This window comes from Myotis yumanensis, unplaced genomic scaffold, assembly GCF_028538775.1.
Source record: "Myotis yumanensis isolate MYYU_CA2020_CCGP unplaced genomic scaffold, mMyoYum1.0.hap1 SCAF_1, whole genome shotgun sequence".
Classification (NCBI taxonomy): Eukaryota; Metazoa; Chordata; class Mammalia; order Chiroptera; family Vespertilionidae; genus Myotis; species Myotis yumanensis.
The window spans coordinates 41,269,746-41,296,158 of NW_027223752.1; the positions used below are offsets into that span (position 1 = coordinate 41,269,746).

Below are 26,413 nucleotides of genomic sequence, written 5' to 3' on the forward strand. Positions count from 1 at the left end.
GGGCGACCGCTCCGAAGCTCCGCCCCCGCCTCGCGCTTCCCCGTCCGGGCTCCGAGGCCCCGCCCCCGAGGAGGCCGCGGGTCCTCCCTCCCCGGCGCCGGGTCCGCGGGTGGGCCCTGGGTTGGCAGCGCGCGCCGCCGAGCCGAGCGGTGGCCGAGTTCCCCATGCAGACCGCCGAGCGCTCGCCGGCGCCGCCCCGGCTGCCCCCGCACGACCCGGGCACGCCGGCGCTGTCGGTGGTGGACATGCACACGGGCGGCGAGCCCCTGCGCATCGTGCTGGCGGGGTGTCCGGAGGTGGCGGGTCCCACGCTGCTGGCCAAGCGGCGCTACATGCGCCAGCACCTGGATCACGTGCGGCGACGGCTCGTGTACGAACCCCGGGGGCACCGGGACATGTACGGGGCCGTGCTGGTGCCGAGCGAGCTGCCGGACGCGCACCTGGGCGTCCTGTTCCTGCACAACGAAGGCTACAGCTCCATGTGCGGCCACGCCGTGCTGGCGCTGGGCCGCTTCGCGCTCGACTTCGGGCTGGTGGCTGCGCCCCCGGCCGGCGCCCGCGAGGCCCAAGTCAACATCCACTGCCCGTGCGGGCTGGTGGCCGCCTTCGTGCAGTGCGAGGGCGGCCGGAGCCGCGGCCCGGTGCGCTTCCACAGCGTCCCGGCCTTCGTGCTGGCCACAGGTAACCGGCGGGACCGCCCACCCTCGGGCTGCAACCCGAGAGGCTACTAACTACACTCGTTCTCTCGGCTGGAACCCACACCGCGCAACTAACCCACCCCACAGCCTTTGCAAATAATGAAAAGGCAATTCTAAGTCACTGCAGATAGCCTTCGGATTTGTGCGGAGCATGCAATTCAATGATCGATCCCCCAGGTCCGTGGGCCTGTGGTCTTGAGAGCCTTGAAACGAGAGAATTCCGTGCTTCCCCCAGCGCCTCGTTCCCCACTCGGCAGGCATTCCTAGATTTCACAGTTGGCTAAAGCCAGGTCGGCCAGAGTCAAAGGGCAGAGAACAGCCAGTGGGCCCGGTTCCAGGCTGGCTCAGAATACCCTCCCCAGACACACCATCCCCTCTGACAGGTTACTAAACACAGGTTACAGGGACTGATCTGTAAAAAGTGCTTCTCCACTTCTTGGGGAGGAATTTAAATGAGAATGAACTAGGCAATTTACAAATCGTGAAAGTACTGATGTCGCTAAAACGCTTGCTCTTATTTTTTAAAAACAGGAACAGACTTTGCCTGGGTTCAAAGCCTGACAACCCTATAAGGCTGTGCAGCTTGAGTCAAATTACTTAACCTCTCTGAGTCTATACTTCATGTGTTATCGAATTGAGGTTTTTTTGTGAGGCTTGAATGTGTAAGGCACTACTAAGAATTTAAAAATAGATATATTCCAAGACAGAGACTACCGAATATATAAGGTTACTAGTTAGTCCTCTGGGTGTGCTGAGCCTTCAGAAGGTTCTGGTGGGTCCCTAGTACAGAGCCTGTGTGTCATGTAATAACTAATAACTATCATCTTTACATAGAGGGGAAACCCCTGCAAAGGGCTGCATTCTGTCAGTGAGGATGCTTGACTAGTCATGGCTGGAAGTGAGCTGGGAGCTAAGTTAGTCCAGCCAGGAACTGGGTTATCACCTCTTTTTTTCAAAGCCTTCAAGCCATGCATATCATTCTGTGAGCTCGATCTTAATCCTCCTCTAGGATTTGGGTTCCAGGTTAGCCTGATTCTGAATGATGCCGTGATAGTCCAGCTCATTCTTAGAGGAAATAGAGGCCACTTTCCCCTTTAGCAGAGAATGGTGTCACATCTGTATTGGGAAGGCACTGGAGGGAGACAGGAGTCTGTGTTGAGATTTCACCTCAAAAACCTCAACAGTTTAACTTGGCACCTCAGCCACCCCAGCAGCAGGTGGGAAGCCCTCTAGATTTTGTGGGAAATGACCGCAGGCAGCAGGATCATCACCACCTCAGTTTGGTCAAGTGATGGCAGGGGCAGCCAACCCCATCAGCTCGGTAGTTCCGAGAACATCACTGCATTAAGAAAATGAAATCTTGCCCGGCTGGTGTGGCTCAGAGGTTGAGCGTCAGCCTATGAGCCAGAGAATGTCATGGTTCGATTCCCGGCCAGGGCATATGCCCGTGTTGTGGGCTTGATCCCCAGTGTGGGGCGTGCAGGGAAGGGGCGGTGGTGGGGGGGAACATGTGGGAGGCAGCCGATCAATGATTCTCTCTCATTACTGATGTTTCTATCTCTCCCTCTTCCTTCCTCTCTGAAATCAATAAAAATATATTTTAAAAGAAAATGAAATCCTAAATTCTCTACTTAGAAAAATACAAAAAAGGTGGACTGACTGTTCAATCAAGATCACTACTCTGTCCTTCCTCATCTAGGCGACCTTGTGAAAGGGTTTCTGTTCCTCAGTGTCATGTCTGTAAAATGAAGATGACAGCAGTGCCCGTCTCAGAAAATTGCTGAGTCCACCTCCACTCCACCTGCCAAAAGGAAAACTCCAGAATTTTGTTCACTGTATTCAAGTGCTAGAACAGTAGGTAGTTAACACTTGTTAAATGAATAACTAAAATGAAATTTGGAGAATATGCTGATTGGCAAATGTAAACAACTGGTTCTCTTAAGAGTTCTATTCCTATTGGAAATTAAACTTCTGGCTTTAATATTAACATTTATTACATTACTAATCTGTGCCAACCACTCCACACACATAATCACAGGGGATTCTCAAAGGAAACCTTTGTTGGGGGGAATAGCAGTGCCATTTTACACGAGGACACCAAAGCCACACTTAGCTTTCTAGCAGTCCCTTATTTCCATCGAATTCCTCATTCTCCTCTTATTAAATGTGCTTTTCATGTTGCACCAGCATCCAGATATAGACCTTTTTATTCAGGTTTGCTGTTAAGTTCCACAGGCATGTTTTACTCTTTTGATGATAAATCTGCTGTGTTTTGACACGTCACATGTAAAAAGGGCTCTGTGGGCTAGTCTGTAGCTGATGGCATACTGGTACCTTTGTAGGACTGTGCAAACTCAGGAGTACAAGAAATATTTTATTTTTCACAACTTAATTTGAGACTCCACTCTGCCTCATTGGTTGACTTAGTTTCATCCCTCCACTTGCTGCCCCTTTTCCTCATATATATGTGAGCAAAGGTTTCTGAAAATAGCCAAGGCCTTGGCGAAGAGGGCCTTTCGGTCCTCGGTCCTCGGTCCTCGGCTTGCACAGGTTACCAGGGAAGCGTCACCCGCCCCCTCCTCCTGCTGCCTCTGTCACAGCCGCAGCCTCTCTGGTATGTGGGGAAGTTAACAGGCCCTCTGCACTCAGGACCTCCAGCCTCTTTTCTCAGTCCGGAGGAAGTTTCCCTATTGACCAAGAGAAATGTTTCTCCCTTTAGAGAGCAGGCAGCAGCTGGGGAGGGGGTGGGGGTGGTGGCGGGGGGGATTGGAATAATGTAGAAAAAATAAAAGAACTCGCTGGAGAGGGTCAATGGGGAAAAGGGGGACATATATAATACCTTCAACAATAAAGATTTTAGCTGAACCGGTTTGGCTCAGTGGATAGAGCCTCAGCCTGCGGACTCAAGGGTCCCGGGTTCGATTCCGGTCGGGGGCATGTACCTTGGTTGCGGGCACATCCCCACTGGGGGGTGTGCGGGAGGCAGCTGATCAATGTTTCTCTCTCATCGATGTTTCTGGCTCTCTGTCTCTCTCCCTTCCTCTCTGTAAAAAATCAATAAAATATATTTTTTTAAAAAAAACAATAAAGATTTTAAAAAGAGAACTCATGGACATGGACAACAGTGTGGTGGTTGTGGGGGTCGGGGGAGGTGGAAGAGGGCACACAGGGGATAAATGGTGACGGAAAAAAATACATACATAGGACACTCCTTGGCCAACAGATCTCTTTCCCCTGCGATCGGTTTCCACAAAACCTGCTTCTCCCCTGCTATATGCCTCCCCCAGAGCCGTGATCACCAAGCCCACTGGAATTGGGGAGGAGAAAGAGAGGAAAATTCGAGAAGGGGGGAAACAGTTTTAATATCCCGAAATATCAGCCAGCCCCATTCCTTTGGAAATGTAAATTCAGTATTTCAAACAACTGACCTTCAGGTGAAACTTCGGTTATGTCGGCACTTAAAATACCTATAAAAACCCTGATGCAAAATAATACCATACAGGTCAGTGGTTGCACAGTGGCTTGTTCTGAGTATTTGCCTGCAGTATTTGCATGATATGAAATATTTAAGTGAGTAAGTGTTTGTATGTAACGTATAGGAAAAGTCTCTTTTTTTCCCCATTTTGTTTTGACATTAGATTTGAAGAAAACCAATTTGTGAATAGGGCTCCAAATCCTCACTACTTAAAACCACTCCTGGTAGTATGAGAGGGGACCTACATACTTCCTCCGTAGTTTTCACACGTTGAGGCCCCAGGGTTTTCCTCTCTCTGTCACTATGATGTTTCCTAGAAAAAAAAAAGATACTCAGAATAGTTAACAAATATGCATGTATAATTTAAGGAAAACATGCATTCAAGTGCACTTGTACAACTTATGCAAACATCAAATTAAAAATAGATGTACTTGGCTAAAGCTCTATTATTATTTACTTGATGCTTACTCATTTTTAAGATGCATTTTTGTTTCATTCCATTTTATGATAGGAAGAACCCCCCCCCCCCCCCACTTTATCTACGCTCCCTGCCCACCCCCCGCAACATAAACGTATGAAAAATTGTATGATTTATATTGCTAAACTACTAAAACACACTATTCAAACACATCTTTTTTAGATCTCCTGGTGGATGTTCCTGGCCATGGGAAGGTGGTAGTGGACATTGCATATGGTGGCGCATTTTATGCATTTGTTAGTGCTGAAAAGTTAGGACTCGATGTTTGTTCTGCAAAGACAAGGGACCTTGTGGATGCAGCAAGTACAGTGACAGAAGCAGTGAAAGCTCAGGTCAGTACTGTTGCTGCCATCAACACTGCTGCTTTTCATGATACCAGCTGACTTCATTCTTTTTAAAAATATATATTTTTATTTCATAGAGGAAGGGCGAGGGAGAGAGAGATATTAGTAAATATCAATGATGAGGATCATGATCAGGTGCCTTCTGCACGCCCCCCACTGAGGATCCAGCCTGCAACTTGGGCATGTGCCATGACCAGAAATCCAACCGGAGACCTCTTGGTTCCTAGGTCGATGCTCAACTGCTGAGCCACACCCACCTGGGCTGACTTCATTCTTTACAATAAATCATTCTTTTTCCATCCAATTGTTTCTCTTACCTAATAGCATCTGCATCCCTGTAACTTTTGCTTGCTCTTGGCCTCTCACAGTCTTTGTCTCTATCACTGGTATTCACTTCAGCTCTAGATACTCATTGCCTGGTTTCTCTACATGATCCCCTTCAAGCTCCTGAGAGTGAGGATATGGTTGCCTTAGCTCCTCCTGTTTGGGCAGCCATGGCCAGCCTGTGGATTGACCATCCTGGGCTCAGCGCCTCCAAGAGTGTGTGTGTTTACTTAGTGGGGGTGTGTATAAAATAGGACTGTTCCATTAGTAGAGGCTGTGTGCAGGGCAACTTCGTTAGGAAGGACTCACACTTCCACCTGGCCAGTGTGACTCAGTGGTTGAGCATCCACCCATGAACCAGGAGGTCACAGTTTGATTTCCAGTCAGGGCACATGCCCAGATTGCGAGTTCGATCCCCAGGAGGCAGCTGGTCAGTTATTCTCTCTCATCATTAATGTTTCTATCTCCCTCTTCTTCTCCCTCCCTCTCTTTGAAATCAATTAAAAAAAATCACAACTTCCAATAAAACTATGTTTATTCATCTAGACCAGTGGTCGGCAAACTCATTAGTCAACAGAGCCAAATATCAACAGTACAACGATTGAAATTTCTTTTGAGAGCCAAATTTTTAAAATTTAAACTATATAGGTAGGTACATTGTTATTAACTTAATTAGGGTACTCCTAAGGCTTAGGAAGAGCCACACTCAAGGGGTCAAAGAGCCTCATGTGACTCACGAGCCACAGTTTGCCGACTACGGATCTAGACAAAGATGTCATTCTAGCATTGAGTGCCTTGACCCAAAAGGTGTTTTAAAAATGATAAAGGTGGAAAAATTATGTCTAAGAGAGCCCCATATATGTTATTTAAAATATAAACTTGAATCAAAGTATTTATTTTACATGTGGTTGATAATTTTTTGTTATTTGCAGTTTAAAATTACTCATCCTGATAGTGAAGACCTTGCCTTTCTATATGGAACTATATTAACAGATGGAAAAGACACTTACAGTGAGGAGCCAACCACCAACATCTGTGTGTTTGCAGATGAGCAGGTATTAAAACTGTGATTTTTAGGCACAAAAGTCATGCGATGTGGAAGTGGAGCACTATGAACTTTCTTATCTTGTTTGTTCTGAAACAGGTTGACCGAAGTCCTACGGGCTCAGGAGTGACAGCCCGAATTGCCTTACAGTATCACAAAGGGCTTCTGGAACTGAACCAGACCAGAGCCTTTAGAAGCAGTGCCACTGGCTCAGTCTTCACCGGGAAGGCTGTGAGGGTGAGTGACACCCTTACCTTCTTCTGTAAATGTGTTACTTTGGAGACTGAAGAGGCGTGAGTCGGGTGTGTGATGAGTTTCTTCACTCAGCTCTCAGAAGACAATTTTCAAACAGACCTGTAAAAACTGTTCAGCTAGGATACTGGTCCTCAAAGTGAGGTGTGAAAACCCCGGGGGTTCCCAGGGTCCTTTCCATGGGTCCACGAGGCCAAAACAATGTTCGTAATAATACTAAGACATTGTTTGCTTTTCACTTTCATTCTCTCATCAGTGTACAGTTCTCCAGAGGCAGAATAATGTGCTATCCCCGCTGACTGAATGTAGGAGCAGATATGAGGATCTAGTTGTCTTCTTTACAGGCAGACATGGGATGTTTCCAAAAATGTAAAACAATGTCATGTTTCTCATTGGTTTTTTTGTTTGTTTTGGCAAATGTTATTTTCACAAAAATTTGTGGTTTATTAATAAACTCATAACATGCAGTGAGTTTATTTTTTAAACGAATTAATGAAAAAAATATCTTTAATTTTTTAAAAAGCAAATATTAATATATATATCCTACGTGAACAAAAACTATTTTGAGTTCCTCAAACCTGAAGGTGTAAAGGGGTGCTGGCACCAAAATGCCTGAGAGCCATTAAACTAGGGTTTGGATGTTTTGTTTACTTGTTTTTATTCTATAGGAGTGTTTCATTTTATAATAGGATGTGAAAGTCCTGAAAAGTTGTGGGCAGAGTTTTTATAATGGAATCAAATATTAAATGTGCTAATAGAGCTAATTAATGAATTTACTCATTAATAAATGAAATCTACAGGATAACTTGTTTACATCTAGTAAGTGAATCTACTCATAAAGAGTCCTTTAACATAGCAATCTATCTTAATACTTTTATATCCTAATATAGCTTTTTTTAAAAATCCTCACCCGAGGATATGTTTATTGATTAGAGAGAGAGAGAGAGAGAGAGAGAGAGAGAGAGGAGAAAGAGATGAGGGAGAAACAGTGATTGGTTGCCTCCTGTAGGTGCCCCAACCAAGGAATCAACTGGCAACCTAGGTATGTGCCCTGACCGGGAATTGAATCTGCACTCTTTGGTACACTAGATGATGCTCAACCAGCTGAGCCACATGGCCAGGGAAATACAGATGTTTTTAAAGTTTTATTTTTCTAAGTATTGAATTTTCATTAAGTTAGGCATTCTTATACATTACCTGATCTTATGAGGTACCAAGCCATTACATTGTATGCAAAAATTTGGGATACATTGTCTTCAAGTCCCAGAATAAAGATAAAGTAATAATCTATAATATTTATTGGGTGTTTCACTACATGTCAGTTTCTAAGCAAAACACATTATGCATACCATATCATTTAATTCTCACAAGAATTCGGGGAGGTCAATACTATTCTTCTTCTTTAACAAATGATAAATTGGAGAGTTTTGCCAAAAGTCAAAGAGTAATGGATCCAGACTATGAACATGGATCTCTCTAAGCAGACCCCACACTGTTAAGCATTATATTATACTAGAGGCCCGGTGCACAAAAATTTGTGCACTCGCAGGGGGAGAGGGGGTCCCTCAGCCTGGCCTGTGCCCTCTCACAGTCTGGGACCCCTCAGGGGATGACCACCTGCTGGCTTAGGCCCGCTCCTCGGAGGATTGGGCCTAAGATGGCAATCAGACATCCCTCTGGCAGCCTGGGAGCACTCGGGGGATGTCCACTTGCCAGCGGGGAGCAGGCCTAAATTGCAGTCGGACATCCTTAGCGCTGCTGAGGCAAGAGAGGCTCCCACCACCACAGCTGTACTGGAAGCTGTCAGCCTGGCTTGTGGCTGAACAGAGCTCCCCCCTGTGAGAGCACACTGACCACCAGAGGGCAGCTCCTGCATTGAGCGTCTGTCCCCTGGTGGTCAGTATGTGTCATAGTGACCAGTCATTCCCAGTCTTTCTGCTGTTAGGGTCAGTTTGCATATTACCCTTTTATTATATAGGATAGAGGCTTGGTGCACGGGTGGGGGCCGGCTGGTTTGCCCTGAAGTGTGTCCCGGATCAGGGTGGGGGTCCCACTTGGGTGCCTGGCCAGCCTGGATGACGGACTGATGGCTGTATGCAGCTGGTCACACCCCCTTCAGGGTGGGGGTCCCCACTGGGGTGCCTGGCCAGTCTGGGTGAGGGGCTGAGGGCCGTTTTCAGGCTGGCGGGTGACTGAAGCTCCCAGCCTTTTTTAGTTCTTTTTTTTTTTTTCTGGGATTTATTTACCTTCTATAGCTGTCACTGGAGCTGAGGCCTGGCTCCAGCTCTGAGGCTGTGGCTGGCTGAAAGCAGGTATCTAGAGTTTGTTTAGCTTCTATAATTGCAACATTGTTGCATCCGGAGCTCAGAGCTGGGCTGAGGCAGGCGGGGAACCTTGGCTTCCTCCCTCACTGGAGCAAGCAAGCCTCCTGCTCGCTTCAGCTGCGTGGCTGCTGGCCGCCATCTTTGTTGGCAGTTAATTTGCATATCCTGCTGATTAGCCGATGGGAAGGGTAGGGAAGTTATGGTTAATTACCATGTTTCTCTATTATTAGATAGGATTGCTACTAGTGGCCTGGTGCACGAATTCGTGCACAGGAGGGGGGGGGTTGTCCCTCAGCCCAGCCTGCACCCTCTCCAATCTAGGACCCCTCGGGGGATGTCCGACTGCTGGTTTAGGCCCGATCCCTGCAAGATCCAACTACCGTCCCCTGCTTGCTTGCCACCAACTGCTGTCCCCTGCCAGCCTGCTTTCCCCCAACTGCCCTCCCCTGCTGGTCTGTTCGCCCCTAACAGCCTCTGCCTCGGCCCCACCACCATGGCTTTGTCCGGAAGGACGTCTGGAAGGTCTCCCGGGAGGTCTCCCGGTCTAATTAGCATATTACCCTTTTATTAGTATAGATTAGACAAGGCAAGTTTTCAGTGAAGCTTTATATTATAGCAGCTTTACAAAAACACTAGTAGCCCTGCGCACAAATCCGTGCACGAGTAGCTCGCTGCCGCTTGCCTCAGCTGGCCACCCCGCCCACCACCACTGGTAGCTCTCTGCCACTCATAGCTTGCTGCTCTGCCCTCCTGTAGCTCTCCACCGCTCATAGATCGGTCATGACATTACAGCGTCCTGACTAATTTGCATATTCCTCTATTATTATATTAGATAATAAAATTACTGTATCCTAAGCTCATAATTGATATTTACCTTAAGCTTCAGTTATCCTGGGTTTTTTTTTAAATTAGAAAATGAAAAGATACTCTGTAGTGAAGATTTGAAGTTATTTAATCCTGATTATCATACTTGCCAGAACATCTTCCTTTGCACCACTCACCTTTCATCTCTGGGCTCTTCCAGGCTCTCTGATAGTATCTCCATCTCTTTCCCTGCCCAGCTTCCTTTCCCCATCCTTCTGTTCAGAAGCCCCCAGCATTTTATCCTTAGCTTCCTTCTCATCTCATCTGCAATTTGATGCCACTGGGACATTTCACCCACTTCTGAAGTTTCAACTCTCAGCCACCCACTGATGACTTCCAAACCTTCCTCCCTCCCATGCCTACCCGGGCTTCTCTCCTGAGTCTAACAGGTATGTTCCCAACTGTCCAGTAAACTCATCTCAAAATGACTGTTCCAGAGATATCACAAACTCAACTTGTTAAAAACGTCTTTCTTCCTAAAGGTGCCTCTCCTGCCACATTCCCCATCACTTTCAAGCTAAAAGCCATAGTCATATTTATTTCTATTCCTTACTTCCCACATATCAGTCCCCAGGCCTATCAGTTCTTCCTCCAAGGTATCTCTGTATTTTACTCTTCTCCAGCCTCACTAAAAATTACCCCAGTGACTGTAGATTCCATCAATGAATTAAGCTTCCCTTTCCACAGGGTTCTGGGTGTCTAGTTTCTCTCCTCTCCAGTTGTCTCCCACTGTACAGCTTAATTCATGTAAAACACAGACCTGATCAGGTTGCTCTCCTTTCATTGGATTAACTCTTGGGTTTTCTTTAAAGTGATAAAAATTAACAATATGACTTAACCCAGATACAATGTGAATGCGGTATTTTGATATTGTACTCCTTTCACCTTCTTTTTTTCAGGAAGCAAAGTGTGGGGATTTTAATGCGGTTATAGTGGAAGTATCCGGACAAGCCCATTACACGGGTACCGCAAGCTTTACAATAGAAGACGACGACCCACTGAGGGATGGGTTTCTTCTCAAGTGACTTCTATGACTTTTAAAGGCTTTCTTTTTAAAGCAATCGTTATCTATCAGTAATTTTCATCTGAATTATGTGGAAACCTATATCCAAATTGTACATGTAAGCCAATTCCCATTTTTCTAAAATAGTACAATATGGCTAAATATAAAATCATTATACCTCATAGTTGCATAGATATATAGGTATAGGTCCTGAAATACAGGTGCATAGTAGAAAACAATCAGTGAATCACTACAGTGGGACAAGTCTCATACTCTACCAGCTACATGCCGGGTAGATTTATAACATGATGTCCTGGCTAGTGTGGCTCAGTTGGATGAGCTTCATTCCATGCACCAAAAGGTCGCTGGTTTGATTCCAGGTCAGGGCACAGACAGGGTAGTGGGCTTGATCCCTAATAGGGGGTGTATAAGAGGCAGCCGAGATGTTTCTAACCAATATTGATGTTTCTCTCTCTCCTTTCCCTTGTTATCTCTCTAAAATCAATAAAAACATGTTAAAAAATAAAATATGAAAGAAATGGTAACTCTTGGTATTCTTGCCTGTGAGCCTGTTAAAAATAAATTTGATCATTACCAGTCATTATAAAATGAAGAATTAAAATTATTCAAACATGTAATGCTCTCAATATTCCTTAAACTCTGCTGTGATTAGTAGTATTTCTTTTTTCTGAGCCAACAGAAACTGAAGTAATTCATTTAAACTGGCTTTGCCATCCACCAAGTCTGTATAGACCCAGTCATTAGGTCTATGATTTAATTACCTGACTAAAATTAATTACACAACAAAATAATGTTTTCCACTCATTCTCTATTACATTCTTTGATAAAGAAATCACGTCGCTCTAAAAAATAACACTATCACTAACTTTTTCCCACTTTATTAACATTCCTTCTTCTCTGGGAAACTATCCATCCCCTGAACAAAGCCTTGCTGGGACCACCAGGCAGGGGAAGGGGTACACCCATCAGGCTCTTGCTCCCAGGACCTGGGATTTGTTGTTGTTGTTGTTAATCCTCACCCAAGGATATTTTTTCAATGATTTTTAGGGAGATTGGAAGAGAGAGGGAACGACAGAGAGAAACATCGATGTGAGAGAAACACATCGATTGTTTGTCTCCTGCACAAACCCAAACTAGGGCCCAGGCTGGGGAGGAGCCTGCAACCAAGGTACACACCCTTGACTAGAATCAAACCAGGGACCCTTTGTCCGCAGGCTGACGCTCTATCCACTGAGCCAAACCAGCTAGAGCAGGATCTGGGATCTTGAGAGAAATGACATTCGGTTTATGAATGGTTGAAGCAGACTTATTCTGATAGTGCCTTAAAGAGATCACCCTCAATTAGTGTCTGCTATCTCTACCCACAGAGCTGCCCTGACTTCTCTTGTTCTTGGGGCTGGCTGTTAGACTATCCTTCTATAATCTGTAGATTCCTTTCCTGTTTAAGGGAGACAGTGGCCAAAACCGGTTTGGCTCAGTGGATAGAGCGTCGGCCTGCAGACTGAAAGGTCCCAGGTTCGATTCCGGTCAAGGGCATGTACCTGGGTTGCGGGCGCATCCCCAGTAGGAGGTGTGCAGGAGGCAGCTGACCGATGTTTCTCTCTCATCGATGTTTCTAACTCTCTAGCTCTCTCCCTTCCTCTCTGTAAAAAATCAATAAAATATATTTAAAAAAAAAAAAAAAAAAAAAAAGGGAGACAGTGCCCTATAAGTATTGCTTATCTCCAAAGACCCTAATCCATACACTAGCTCCTTAAAATCTTTTCTGCTCTTTGCTGTAAATGCCTGACTTCAGACTCCTTCATTTCTTCCTTGGCCATTACAATGCCTTTTCCTAACTGGTGTCCCACTTGCTAACTTCTCCTCTGATAGTTACTCAAAAAAATATTTCTTTTGTGTGTTTTCCTAACAGTTTTCCAGTGTGCTAAGTGCTAGGAATCTAATAAAAAGCCAAGCAGGTCAAGTCCTAGTCTTAACAGAGTCTACAAGTCGACCATGGGAGGCAAGTAATAGTCATGAAAACATAATTATAGACAGTGTGGTATGTCCTACAAGCCCAAGGGGCTTACCCTGAGGGACTAACATTCATGCAGAGATGGGGGTGCTATGGGATTGGGGGAAGGAGTGGTGGTGGAGCTTTCTCGGCAGAAGACACAGCAGGTACAAATGCCCTAAGGAACTCACAATAGGCCAGTGTGGTTAGAGTGGAGCAAAAAAGAAGCAAAGTGGCCCAAAATGAGACTAGAGAGGAAACAGATGTGAAATCATGCAGTGCTTTGCTGTAAACAGTAAGAATTGGGGTCCTTACCCTAAATTAAATGGAGAAAGCCAATAGAGTGTTTAAATAAGTGGCATGATCAAATTATTTTGTTTTAAAAAAGCATTCTGCCTGCAATGTGGAGTAGGGGCTGGATGTGGGGAGACCAAACTAGGAGGTGTCAGCAATAGTCCAAAGAGAGGATGAGAGCTAAGATTCAGGTGGACGATGGAGTGATGGAGGAAGTGAATGGATACAAAGATATTTAACAAGTAAAATTCCCAGGTTTTGGTGATGAGGAAGAGAAAATTTATCTTGAAAGAACCCTAAGTTTTTAGTTTTTGCCTAGAAAACTAGGTGGAAGGTGGTGCCCTTTTTTTTTTTTTTTTTTTTTTCAGATTCAAAATATTGAGGACTAAGGTTTTTAGGAAAGATCACGAATTCCATTTTGGTCACCTTACATTTGAGGTGCTTTTGCACATCAAGGGTCATTGCCAAGTAGCAAGATACATGGTTTAGAGTTGTGAGTATATAGTTTTCAATGCTGTGGCTGTGAGTGAGATGGGGGAGGAAGTCCCGAGCTGCCCAGGATGGGACACTGGATTCTAGCATTTAAAGGTAGGTGAGGGAGGATGAACTAGCTGAGGACACTGAGGCGAAGGAGGAAGACGGGAAACCAGGAGAGTGTGAGGTCACTCTTACCTTTCTGAACCATGTCTGATCATGGCCCTCCCTTGTTTAAACTCCTTCAATGGCTAGTGCCATTACCCCGTCTCTCCCAATGAAGTTCCATCTCTGTAACACTGCACGCAAGGCCTTTGTAAGAGGGCCCCAATCAGTTTTCATTGTTTTTCCCCCTCTTCACTCCCTGCCCCACATAGCCTAAGATACAGATATTACTCGCCAGTAGCCAAGAGTAAAGCACTTAGATATTAACCTTCAGACTTCACACATGCATCAAATGTCCTTACTTTTCTTTCTTCTTCTCTCTCTCTCTCTTTTTTTTGAGAGTCCAATGTCACTTCTTGCACAAAGTCTTCATTCTCCATCACCTTCCCTGGGAAGAGTTAGTCACCTCCATAGAATTTCACTGGTATGTTTTTAACAATACTTTCCACATTGCAATATATTTGTGTGTACCTAAGGCTCTAAGATTCTTCCAGCTGGAATCCTTATCTTACTCGTTGTTTCTGAAAACAGCACAGAGATCTTATACATTAATCTATTATATTTTTGTCTTAATTCAGTGGTTCTCAGCTGGGTTGATTTCCCGCCCACTCCCAATTTCTGGGGACATCTGCCAATATCTGGAGACATAATTTTTAGTTGTCACTACAGGGATATCATGGCTAGAAGCTAGAGATAATGCTACACATCTGTAATGCATAGGGTAGCCCTCACAACTAAGAATTATTTGTCTCAAAAAGTCAATAATGCTGAGGCCAAGAAACACAGTCTTAGTTACCACCTTAAATGAACTATTTATGCTGTTAACTTCCAGTAGGATATTTTCCATCACTGAAATAAGCAACCAAGGCACTCCTATCATTGATTCTAAGACCTGCACATGTACCAATCATTTTTTAGAACAGTGTTTCTCAAAACTTGATTGTGTATCAGAATCACTTGCAAGTCATGTGGCTGGGCCCCACCTCAGAATTTCAGATTCAGATTGGAGGCTGGGCCTGAGAATATGCATTTCTGACACTTTCCAGGTCAGACTGAAGCTGCTGGTCCAGGGTCCACACTTTACAAACCACAGCCTTAGAGAACCTGAGGGCTGATCTCACTTCCCCCCTTAGCAGCCATGCCCAGAAACTTGAGATGTACCTTCCCTGGGCCTACAGGCCATGTTCCTGTCTCTCCCAACCAGATACCCAGAGCTGCATCTGTGGTGACTGCCTAGTTGGCAGCACCTTACATTCAAAGCACACCACATTCCAGAGAACTGAGGAAGGCCAGGCCACAGAGAAGGAACTCTCCCTTTTCCAACAACACATGCGAGAGCCAATTATGCATGATTCTGGGTCCCAGGCTCTTTAAAGCAAGGTGACATCCTGCCGCTAAAATCCATATCCTACTATCTCCTCAGAGCACCTGTATCAGAGTCACCTGTGGGGTTTAGATTCTTAGGCCTGTCCTCAGTAATCCTGGGAGTCAACCAGTGAATCTGCATTTAATAAGCACAGTACATCAGTGGTTCCCAAAGTGTGGCCACCAGACCAGTAACATCCCCACCTGGGGACTTGTTAAGAGATGCAAAATTCTAGGACAGGACCCCAGACCCACTGAATCTGAAACCTGGGGTTGGGCCGACTCACTTAGTTTCAGCAAGAAGTCCAGGTGATTCTGTTAGATGCTCAAGGTTGAGAACAGCTGGATTAACCTATCCTGCTATTGTATGGTAAATCAGTGAGATAGATACGAGAGGCCTTAATGAGCCAATTAATTAGGAGTCTTTATTCGAGGCGCCCAGAGGGAGGTGTTTCCCAAATCTCTGAGCAAACAAATAGAGGAAGTTCTATTTATACCTTTTTGAGCCCTTTGCAGATTTTACAAAGAGTTCTGTGTAGGTTATTGTTACAGTTTGTAACCTTGAATACATAATGAAACAATACTTGGCATAAGAATATGGGAATTATTATCAGTATCAGTATTAACCTGTTACATCAGATGGCTAGCTTGCAAGGTCAGTTAAGTTTTTATCTTTTTCTATTATTCAAACGAAAACAGTTCTTTTACAGAATAAGGGACTATCTAAAAACAACAGAGTTGACCTACAGAATAAGAGACTGTCTAGGAATAACTGAGTAGTCCAGACAGCAGTTTTCCAAAGGAGTAATTACTATGCTTCACTGCCCCCTCGTTTAAAATCTCCACATTTGGACAGTTTTCACTTCAGGTTCTTGATTCCTTCTCTACCTGCATATACCGGAAACACCCACAGGGAGGCAAAGCATCCCCGGCGATCGAAGGCCTTCCCAGGACCTCGTATCCAAGAAAAGAACTGGAGAATGAACCCTTGTTGAATTTGGTCATTTATGAGGGCCACTTCCGCTTTATTTGGCCAGAAAGCGGTCCCTGCGGAGGTCCTTTTGGCACTCTGAAGCCCGACCCCAGGCCGAGGCACCTCGCGGGGACGTGAAGTTGTGCGCCAGCTTTTCGGAAGCACTTGGCCGGTGTCCCGCCCCGCGCTCCTGCGTAAACAGGCGGTTCCCTAGGCAACGCCTGGAACCCACGTCAAAGGCTCCGCAGGGTCCGCGGCGACCACCACCCCTCCGGCCAAGCCCCACTCCCGGCAGCGGCCTCTCGCCCCGGCCGAGATACCCTCCAGCTCGCGGCCGCCTCCCCTGGTGCGGGATGAACAGACGCGCGGCCGCCGCGGGGCCCCATGGAGCCAGCGTGCATGGCCTTGTCGGGCAGCCCACGCCCCGGCGCCCCCTCCGCGTCCGGCACACCTGGCGGGCCTTCCTCCGCGGAGACGGCGGCGGCCGCGCTCTCCTTCAGCACCGTGGCTACCGCGGCGGCCGCGGCGCTGGGGAACCGGAGCGACGGGAGCGAGGGCGATATCACTGGCGCCACGGCTGGCGGCGGCCTCGGCTGGCCTGGGGCGGCGGGGGCGGCGGGGAGGCCGCCGCTGCGCCCCGAGGCGGCGCAGCTGCTCACGCACGGGGCGGCGGTGGCGGCCCAGGCGCTGGTCCTCCTGCTCATCTTCCTGCTGTCTAGCCTGGGCAACTGCGCTGTGATGGGGGTGATCGTGAAGCACCGGCAGCTCCGCACCGTCACCAACGCCTTCATCCTGTCCCTGTCCTTGTCGGATCTGCTCACGGCCTTGCTCTGCTTGCCCGCCGCCTTCCTAGACCTCTTCACGCCGCCCGGGGGCTCAGCGCCCGCCGTCGCCGCCGCGGGGCCCTGGAGCGGCTTCTGCACCGCCAGCCGCTTCTTCAGCTCGTGCTTTGGCATCGTCTCCACGCTCAGCGTGGCCCTCATCTCGCTGGACCGCTACTGCGCCATCGTGCGGCCGCCCCGGGAGAAGATCGGTCGCCGGCGCGCGCTGCAGCTGCTGGCGGGCGCCTGGCTGCTGGCCCTGAGCTGCTCGCTGCCCTGGGAGCTGCTCCGCGCGCCCCGCGCGCCCCCCGCCGCGCAGAGCTTCCACGGCTGCCTCTACCGCACGTCCCCGGACCCCGCGCAGCTGGGCGCGGCCTACAGCGTGGGGCTCGTGGTCGCCTGCTACCTGCTGCCTTTCCTGCTCATGTGCTTCTGCCACTATCACATCTGCAAGGCCGTGCGCCTGTCGGGTGTGCGCGTGCGCCCCGTGACCACCTACGCGCGGGTGCTGCGCTTCTTCAGCGAGGTGCGCACCGCCACCACCGTTCTAGTCATGATCGTCTTCGTCATCTGCTGCTGGGGACCCTACTGCTTCCTGGTGCTGCTGGCTGCTGCCCGTCAGGCCCAGGCCACGCAGGTCCCCTCGCTCTTCAACGTGGTGGCTGTCTGGCTGACTTGGGCCAATGGGGCCATCAACCCTGTCATCTACGCCATTCGCAACCCCAACATATCCATGCTGCTAGGGCGCAGTCGGGAAGAGGGTTACCGGACTAGGAATGTGGACGCTTCCCTGCCCGACCAGGGCCCGGGCCCGCGGGCCAGAAACCGGTCTGTCAACCGGCTGGGGGCCTGCAGCAGGATGAACTCCTCCAATCTGACCAGCGGGGTAGCTGGGGACATGGCCTTGTGGGCTCGTAAAACTCCAGTTGTACTTTTCTGCCGGGAAGGGCCACCGGAACCTGTGACAGCATTGGCCAAACAGCCTCCATCAGGAGCCAGGGATACCAGCCTCTAAGCAGAGTTGGGGTGCACAGCTTGTGAAGGTAGCTTTTTACCTTCTTCGTTTAATGCAGGAATCTGGGGGAGAAGTGTGTTTTTCATAAAGCAAACATTTAAAAAAGATACAGATTGGGAGGCCTACCATCCCCCAAACAACATACAAGACAATGTCACCTCCAAATGTGCCAAAAGGAATGTAAAGTGCAAAAATTAAAATAATCTGAAACCACACAACCAAGCATTGTGAACTGTAAGTGCCAAAAATGACTAAATAAAATTCACAATTACTGAAAAGCTCGTATTACAGGAATCACACTGTGAAACAAAATCATTGAATGCAATCAGTATTTGTTCAAACACATAGAGTTTCAAGAAAGAACAGAGACCCTCAGAATTGCTTACCGAACCCTCTAAATCACCAGCATTCAATTCAGATTTCTAGAACTTGCTACTCTGACACGTGCTCTGGGTACTTAGGTTGGGAGCGGAAAATTCTTATCCTTACACTCTTCAGTGTACTCCACACCCCTTCCCTCTAAAATATTTGTGGGAAATTTTAAATTCATATCCCATGTAAAACTGTAGGATTTTGAGAAGGTGGTTTATTACCATAAAATTCAGCCACCTGAAGTATGAAAATAAAGAAATATGGCTGTTTTGAAAAGTATTCTAAAATTATAATTAGATAGTTATGTTTCTCATCCTACCCCCAAAATTATCTGCCCTGACTAGCTCTGAGGCTTTATTTATCCTTCCTCTAACCTGCTGCTTTTGTTTCTAATACATTGGGTGATGCTGCTCTCAGAATGCTTTCACACTTTTAAAAAATAACGTTTGTAGTAGAAAATCTTTGTCTTTTGGGGGTAAATTGATTTTTGGGTGCAGCCAAAAAATGTAATCTGAAGTCAAGTTGATTGAATCAGGTGAGTAATGTCATATATATTAAAAATAAAAGCTCTATAAAGTAACACGATTTCACTTTCCTGCGTGGTTTTTAACTGATGATGTTTTCTAAAAGGAATTCTAAAAATATTTTGAGAAGTGGCCCCATTTCTAAAATAAACATAGAATTTTCTAAGAATACTCTAACATTTGGGAGTTTTGGGTACATTTGTGTGTGTGTATTTTTAAATGGATCATTGTTTTATAGATGTGAGTTTCCTAAAATAATGTAGTCTTTATTAGAAAGGGAGACCAAGTGTGGAATTATTATATTATGTAATAGGGTCTAAATAACTTAGGCATGTCAGAGAGGTACTCCAATCAAGCTAAAGATATCTTTAGAAATGTGTAAAACAAAGATGCTTTTAAAAAATTCAAAAGCATAATTCAGGATTTGTGTATATAAAATTTCATTAAATGCCATTCATTGACTCAGAATTTTATGAGATATTTTTGTGTTTTCTCCTTTCTTTCCTTTCTTTTGCCTTCAATATTTCATAGCCTTAATTGAATAAGTACTTTAAACTACATATGAAACATCAGCTATCATATAAAGGTTTTAATGTGAAATAATCACTTTTTTTCTTATAAAATGTTTAAAGATATTTATTGTGTTTAAGTTTTTGTGTGATGGGTGTATGTCATTATTTTGTAATCAAAAATGGAAATATATATATTCATGTCAGAGCTAATGATGTTTTAATTTTTCTTCTTCTCCAGACATCATCATAATCAGAAGTTTATAAATTATCTGTATATATCTTGCTACACTCAGCATAGTACAAAGTAGATGAGCTAATCTTTTCTCTTTAGTACTTGTTATAAAACATATACAGACTTAATGACGCCAAACAAACATTTAACAGATATCTGTACTAGTAGTACTTGTCTATTAAAGGCAAAAAAGTTGTGTATTTTTTTGCATTGTGAGAAAATGGAAGTCATTAGAAATGATGAAAAACTTCTAGTTATGAAAAGTATCACAGACTAGGAATTTGGCAACTGTGAGTAACGGTCAGAAAAAGAGAAACCTTGGGGGAAGGAGGTGAGCATGTTTCAAAATAGGGTATTACCTAGGTCTAGGATAAAGAATCGAAGGAAGGTATTTCATAAACACATGTAATAAACAAACATGAAGTGGTATAAACCTTTCTGGTGAATGAAGGGAACATCTGAGAGATTGGAAGTGAGAAGCTGGTGGCATGAAGGACTTTAAGACAGAAAAGAAATTCCCACCCTAACTCTTGGTAGGGAGTGGTAGGAAGTTTTAATAAAGAAATGGCTTGGGGAAGAGACCAGGTGTTAATGGCTCTAAGAGTTATGGTTAGCAAGAATAAGAGGGAAAAAGATCCCTAGCCAGTTTGGCTCAGTGGATAGAGGCATGGGCCTGTGGACTGAAGGGTACTGGGTTCCTCAATCCCCAGTAGGGGGCGTGCAAGAGGAAGCTAATCAATGATTCCCTCTCATCATCGATGTTTCTATCTCTCTCCCTCTCCCTTCCTCTCTAAAATAAATAAAAATATATTTTTTTAAAAAGAGAAACTTGTTAATAAGTTACTGAACAACCTAGCGCAGTGGTCGGCAAACTCATTAGTCAACAGAGCCAAATATCAACAGTACAACGACTGAAATTTCTTTTGAGAGCCAAATTTTTTAAACTTAAACTATATAGGTAGCTACATTGTTATTAACTTAATTAGGGTACTTCTAAGCTGGCCTTTGCTAAAAATGTCCTCAATCTGATTGAGGTACGTTCGCTAAGGTCGACCCCTTCCAACTCTCCCATCCACACTCATCTTGTATACTTGTTTCGTCTATCTCCTTTCATTCATCCTCTCTACATGTCCAAACCATCTCAACATACCTTTCTCAATCCTCGACACTACATCTTCTTTCACTCCACAGCGTTCCCTAAAATTAATTTAATAAACTTTACTTTTGTCACCCGCTCGCGATTTGCGGATGCGACTAGCACTAACCACTGCACAATGAGACTGCTGACTGACTGGCTCACTCAACTCCTGCATGAATCATGCACGCCTCCCCTGTGCTGCGTATCCTGTGGCCTGCCTGCACCGTGTCTCCCGTCGCCCAACCAACCGACATCCCCCACTTCTTCTAAGGTCACTTCTTCAAAATAGACTCGCCCAGGCCCAAAACCGACTTCTTCGCTTGGGCCACGAAGTTTCAATCGCACTGTATGTGCGCGCCTGCACGTGGTATTTTGTGGAAGAGCCACACTCAAGGGCCAAAGAGCCGCATGTGGCTTGCTAGCCGCGGTTTGCCGACCACTGACTTAGAGTACTATGTGCTTGTTTGTTTAATGCGAGGCTATACAACTAGTCAGTGATAGAATTAGGATTGGAAGCACAGACTTTCTGGGCTCAGAGCCCTATGTTCCCTTCTCTACCCTCACAAAGGTCGATGGTAAGGAAAACGAAGGATGAGAAGTTGTGGTACTATCATCATCATCATCATCATCATCATCAATCTACTGTTTTTATTTCCTACTTTACATTGGGCAACTTCTGAGTACAAAGGCTACTAAAAGATGGAAATCATAGTACCTGCCTTAAGAAGGCTTAACCGATTAATTAAGGACCTTGTACTTTATAAAAATTGTCCATAATCAGGACTCTTTATTTTACCTGTGGGGAAGAAGAGGTGCAGCATTTTTAGACGTGGTTATTAAAGGAGATGGATTTGGAAGCAAAAGACATGTAGATAAAGGCCAACTACCAACCCGGTCCAGTTGTAAATATTTAGAGACAAAAATTAATGCCTTGAATAAAAGATAGAGGAAGAATGACTCCAATAAATTTAAGACTTGGGCCTTTCCTCATGCTGAGTACACGATTTTAGGGTCTTTGTGGGAAAAGGGGAAAGAAAAGTGTGAAATATTGGGATGTGTTAAATATGGCATAATACAAAAAAAGCCAGAATGTGATCCTTCATATCTCATTCTGCTCCCAGCTCAAATATTTCATTTGAATGAAAATAAAGCAACAAGTCATATTCAGCATAGTACATACATTAGCTCATTTAATCCTCAAGGCAACCCTCTGCAGGGGGGTACTATTTTGATTATTCCACCTATTTTACAGATGAGAAAACTGAGGCACTGAGGTGCTTTGTGATTTGCCGAAGTTCACACAGGATGTAATGCTAGGCCTAAGATTGGTACCTAGCAGACTGGTGCCAGAAGTCTGTCTTAATCACTGCATTGTGTGGCCTATCTCATTTTAAAAGACAATGGGAAATATGGAAAAGAGCCAGAGACATTAAAAACAATTATCAAAGAGAGGGGGGAATGGGTAGCTTAACATTTAAAAGAAATGATTTGTTTAATTTGGAGAGCAGCTATACATGATGTGTGTTTAAAAACTACATGAAGAGATTCATAGCAATCACTTATAGGCATAATCCTAGGCCTTAATGTTCCCCATCACCCATCTTCTCTATTTCTGCTCCAGGGAAGCTGAGCACAGCTGGAGAAAATTACACAGATCAATGGTACCCTCTGCACCTAGAATCCATAGCCTCACCAGGGCCCTCTCTCTCCCCTGCTCAGTTGTCTGAACCTCTGTGCTTGTCAGCTCACTCTTTCTGACCACTGTAAGTTTCTACAAACTTTCTCCCCTCAAACTTTTAATGACCCTCCCTTGTTGGAGGATGAACATCCCTCCTACTTCACCAAAGAGATAGACAGATACATATCTATATACATAAAAGGCTAATATGCTAAGTGTCTGACCATCTGACCGGTCACTATGATGCGCACTGACCACCAGGGGGCAGACGCTCAACACAGGAGCTGCGGTGACACGCACTGGCCATTTACAGAGAAACGGCACCGCGGACCTGATGTCCACAAAGCAACACTCAGCTTCCCCCAAGTGGGACACAGCCCCGCCACCACCCCGGAGCAATAGCCCACCAAATCGCAGCCAACACTGCCAAGACCCCATGTCGCAAAATGCAGCCCACAGCCCAGCCCAGCCCGGAAACAGTCTCCGTGGGTGTGGAGTAATGATGTCACCTAGCAACGCCTGGCTTCCTCTCCCTAGCAACTAGACTCCTTGGAGTTTCTTTAGCCCAGGAACATTACTTGCTTTATAGCCAGGTGAAAACATTTTACATTAACCAAATGTCTGTGAAGCATTTTTCCCATGCCTCATCTTGTTTGATCCTCATAGAAGTCCTGGAGTAGGTAGGTAGGAGACTTAGTGGAATCCTATTTTCTTTTTATTAGCCGGAAAATGGAGATTAAGATAAAGTTTAGAAACTTGACCCGACTGAAAAGAAGTAAGAAATGGTGGACTTGGAAAATGACTTCAGGTTTTCTCACTGGGCAGAGTATAGTCAAACACTGCTAGAGTTAAATATTTAACCCTTTATAATTAAATATTTTACCCTTTACAATGAAATATTCTCCCTGTGTGATCTACAATAATAATCTGCTTCATGTTGATATTTACTGCTGTGTTGCTGACAATTACCTGAAAGAGAAGTTGGGGGGCTTCACTGGGCTGGAAAAAGTTTAGCTAAATCAGAAAGCAGGTCTAATTAAGCAAGTTTATCTATATAAAGCTCTTGTTGGCGCCAATCGCACACGTGTGTTTCCATCTGTCATTGTCAATCGTGAATTTGGTTGACACTTCTATTATAGAGAAAGGGTGAATAGTGATATTAAAATATTTCTTCTAATTAATTTCCTTTCAATGTGCACGAATTCATGCACCACGCCACTAGTACATTTATATTTTAGCCACCAAAGGTAACAAACTAACCTGCATTTCTGAGCTCTGTCTTTCCAATAGTAAAGAAGCCAGTCCCCTCTCCAGCCTCAGGAATCTCATGCTACCAATAACTTTCTTTCCCCACATCCTCAGCCTTTCTCACTGATCCAAATCCCTCCTCTGAGCACTTAAGCATGCTCTAAGCCAGGGGTGGGCAAACTTTTTGACTCGAGGGCCACAATGGGTTCTTAAACTGGACCGGAGGGCCGGAACAAAAGCATGGATGGAGTGTTTGTGTGAACTAATATAAATTCAAAGTAAACATCATTACATAAAAGGGTACAGTCTTTTTTTTTTTTTAGTTTTATTCATTTCAAATGGGCCAGATCCGGCCCGCGGTCCGTAGTTTGCCCACGGCTGCTCTAAGCTCTCACTTATTGTGGGTGGGGGTGGGGGGGAGGCCTCTTCTATTTCTCCACCCCTTTTCTCTTCCTCTCTCTGTTCCTCTCCCAGTCCTGGAGTAGCCCCTCCGACCTAGGCCACATGCAATTTATTCTATATGTGTGCAGCCTAACTTCGTCCCAAAGATCTATGGGGGAACCGCCATGCAGACTTCTGTCTCCATCACATAACTTCCATTTCTCTGGTACTCTACTCCACAAATTCCAATCACTTCAGCTGCCTCCAACTCTGATCTCTACATTCCCAGCTTGGCAAGACCATCTTTCTTTACTTGGGCTCCACTTCCCAATGTCAAAATCTGAAAAATAGCCCTGGGCAAGCAAAATGAGTAATTTATATAATGCAAATGCAGACACAGCACTCAGCATGATGCCTGCACAGAGTAAATGGGCAATATATGCTGGTTTTTCTTATGAAATCTTTATTTACGGATATGAAATTTTATATATTATAGTATTTTATTAAAGTAAAAAGTCCATTATAAAATAGTATATTTAGAGTGATGTCATTTTTGGAAAACATACTTGCATTGAAGTAAATCTGAAAAGACATCTACAAATGTTATTACTACAAAATAATATTTTTACCAAACTAAGTAGTTATAGGTACTCTTCAGTTGTGAATAATTTACCCCATTATATTTCTGCAATAAGCATACATTACTTTTAAAAAAATGAATGATAAAGATAAACCACAAAAGAGCATCTTGAGGGGTCTAGGTTGAAGGAGAGAGGGGCAAGTCCCTCCATTTGGCCTTGGAAGGAGTGAAAATCATTTATGTATTTATTGCAATAGGCCCTTGGCTTTTTCAGGTCTTTGGGCCCCATAACCTCTGACTGAGGCCTGAGTTACTGGCCTGGGCCCTTGAAAATATATCACCATAGGAACACTTCGAAGTTATGTGTCTAAGTAGTTTAAAAAAAATCCTGGAAAAAATTTACTTAGGGTGTAAGCTTAAACTTTATTTTTTAAATCATCCTATATAATAAAGAGGGAATATGCAAATTGACTGTCACTCCGCCAAAAAAGATGGTGGTGCCCACAGTGGAGGTGGGGGTTCCTGTAACACAAGATGGCTGTGCCCACGGCAAAGGCTGAGTTCCTGTAACGAGCCTTAATGAGCAATCAGTAGGGACCTGAGGCTGCGCCCCCCTCCCCCACCCCCGTGGGGCTTGACAGGGGACCGCAGGCCACACCCCTTACCCTGGCACCAGGCCAGGGGACCTCAGGCCGTGCCCCCCATCCAGCAAGGCTTCACGGGGGACCTCAGGCCATGCCCCCTGCCCTGGCCCGGGCTGGGGGACCTGAGGCTGCACCCCCTGCCCGGCGGGGTTTGACAAGGGTGGAACCGGCCAGGTCTGGATCTAGCCCAACGGGGGGAGGGGGTGCCAGCTGGGTCTGGGTCTCGCACGATTTTGAGGCGCACGTGGGTGGGTGGGGACTTGACTCTGGGTCCCATGGTGCACCCCAGACTCTAACAGGAGGATGACTTTCATATACATTTTACTAATTTTCTTTCATCTCTGACACCTCTATTATAGAGAAAGGTCAAATAGCAATATTAAAATATTTCCTCTAATTAATCCCCTTTTAATGTGCACAAATTTCATGCATTGGGCCACTAGTATTGTTATGATTAACAAAATATACCAATGACTCAGGTATTTTATACTAGTGCCCTGTTTTATTCTCTGCACACAGGTGTGAGGAGTAGAAGATACTCTCACCATCTCACTACTCCCCGGGTCCTGGCTATTCCTCCTGCTGTTGGACCTCCCTGTGCACTGGTTATGAAAGTGCAGCCACCAGCTGCTAACAGTTGTTACCACGTTCATCCACAGAGTGGAGCTGGCTGATCCTGCCAGCTAGCATCTCTCTCCTAAAGCACCGGCTTTGCTGAATAAGGCACCTTTCCTCTCAGAGGAACATGCCCTCTGGTCAAAATAGAGCAATATCTCCACTACATGAAGGCAAAACATGCATCTGCCTAATGTCGTATGTTCTCTGCATGGGCCAGTTTAGAAGTAAACAACTGTCAGTCAACTTGTTCCCTCCCAGAGACCCTAACAATCCATTTAACTGGGGGAAAAATGTTTAATCCTGTCGTACCTTCAGCTGTGAGAGACAAATGAAGGGAGAGACGGCACTGAGCTCACCATCTCTTGTGGTCATCGAGCGCCTGCTTGTTTCTGGATGGCAGGGGTCCACAGAAAGTGCGGCCTTTCTTAATAGCACTCCCTGTGCTCACTCTGTGAAAGGGGGGAATCCAAATAGCATTTCAGCTGCAATACGAAAGCCTGAAATACTGCGAATTCCCCACAAGGAGGCTCCATTGTCAAGTACAAGTTTCAAGAGGGA

The 26,413-nt window shown here is 45.5% G+C and overlaps 2 protein-coding genes across 2 annotated transcripts; both read left to right on the forward strand.

Annotated features, from left to right (window-relative positions):
* Positions 1 to 122: 122 nt before the first annotated feature.
* On the forward strand, positions 123 to 11,395 carry L3HYPDH (trans-L-3-hydroxyproline dehydratase). The gene is made up of 5 exons (XM_070403756.1): positions 123 to 681; positions 4,814 to 4,983; positions 6,252 to 6,374; positions 6,464 to 6,601; positions 10,704 to 11,395. Exons 1-5 carry the CDS (start codon positions 165 to 167, stop codon positions 10,827 to 10,829), a joined length of 1,074 nt encoding a protein of 357 aa, XP_070259857.1. The 5' UTR covers positions 123 to 164; the 3' UTR covers positions 10,830 to 11,395.
* A 4,582-nt stretch (positions 11,396 to 15,977) lies between these two features.
* Positions 15,978 to 19,345, forward strand: GPR135 (G protein-coupled receptor 135). Its single transcript, XM_070403761.1, has one exon. The coding sequence runs from the start codon at positions 16,477 to 16,479 to the stop codon at positions 17,926 to 17,928; it is 1,452 nt and encodes a 483-aa protein (XP_070259862.1). The 5' UTR covers positions 15,978 to 16,476; the 3' UTR covers positions 17,929 to 19,345.
* Positions 19,346 to 26,413: the final 7,068 nt, after the last annotated feature.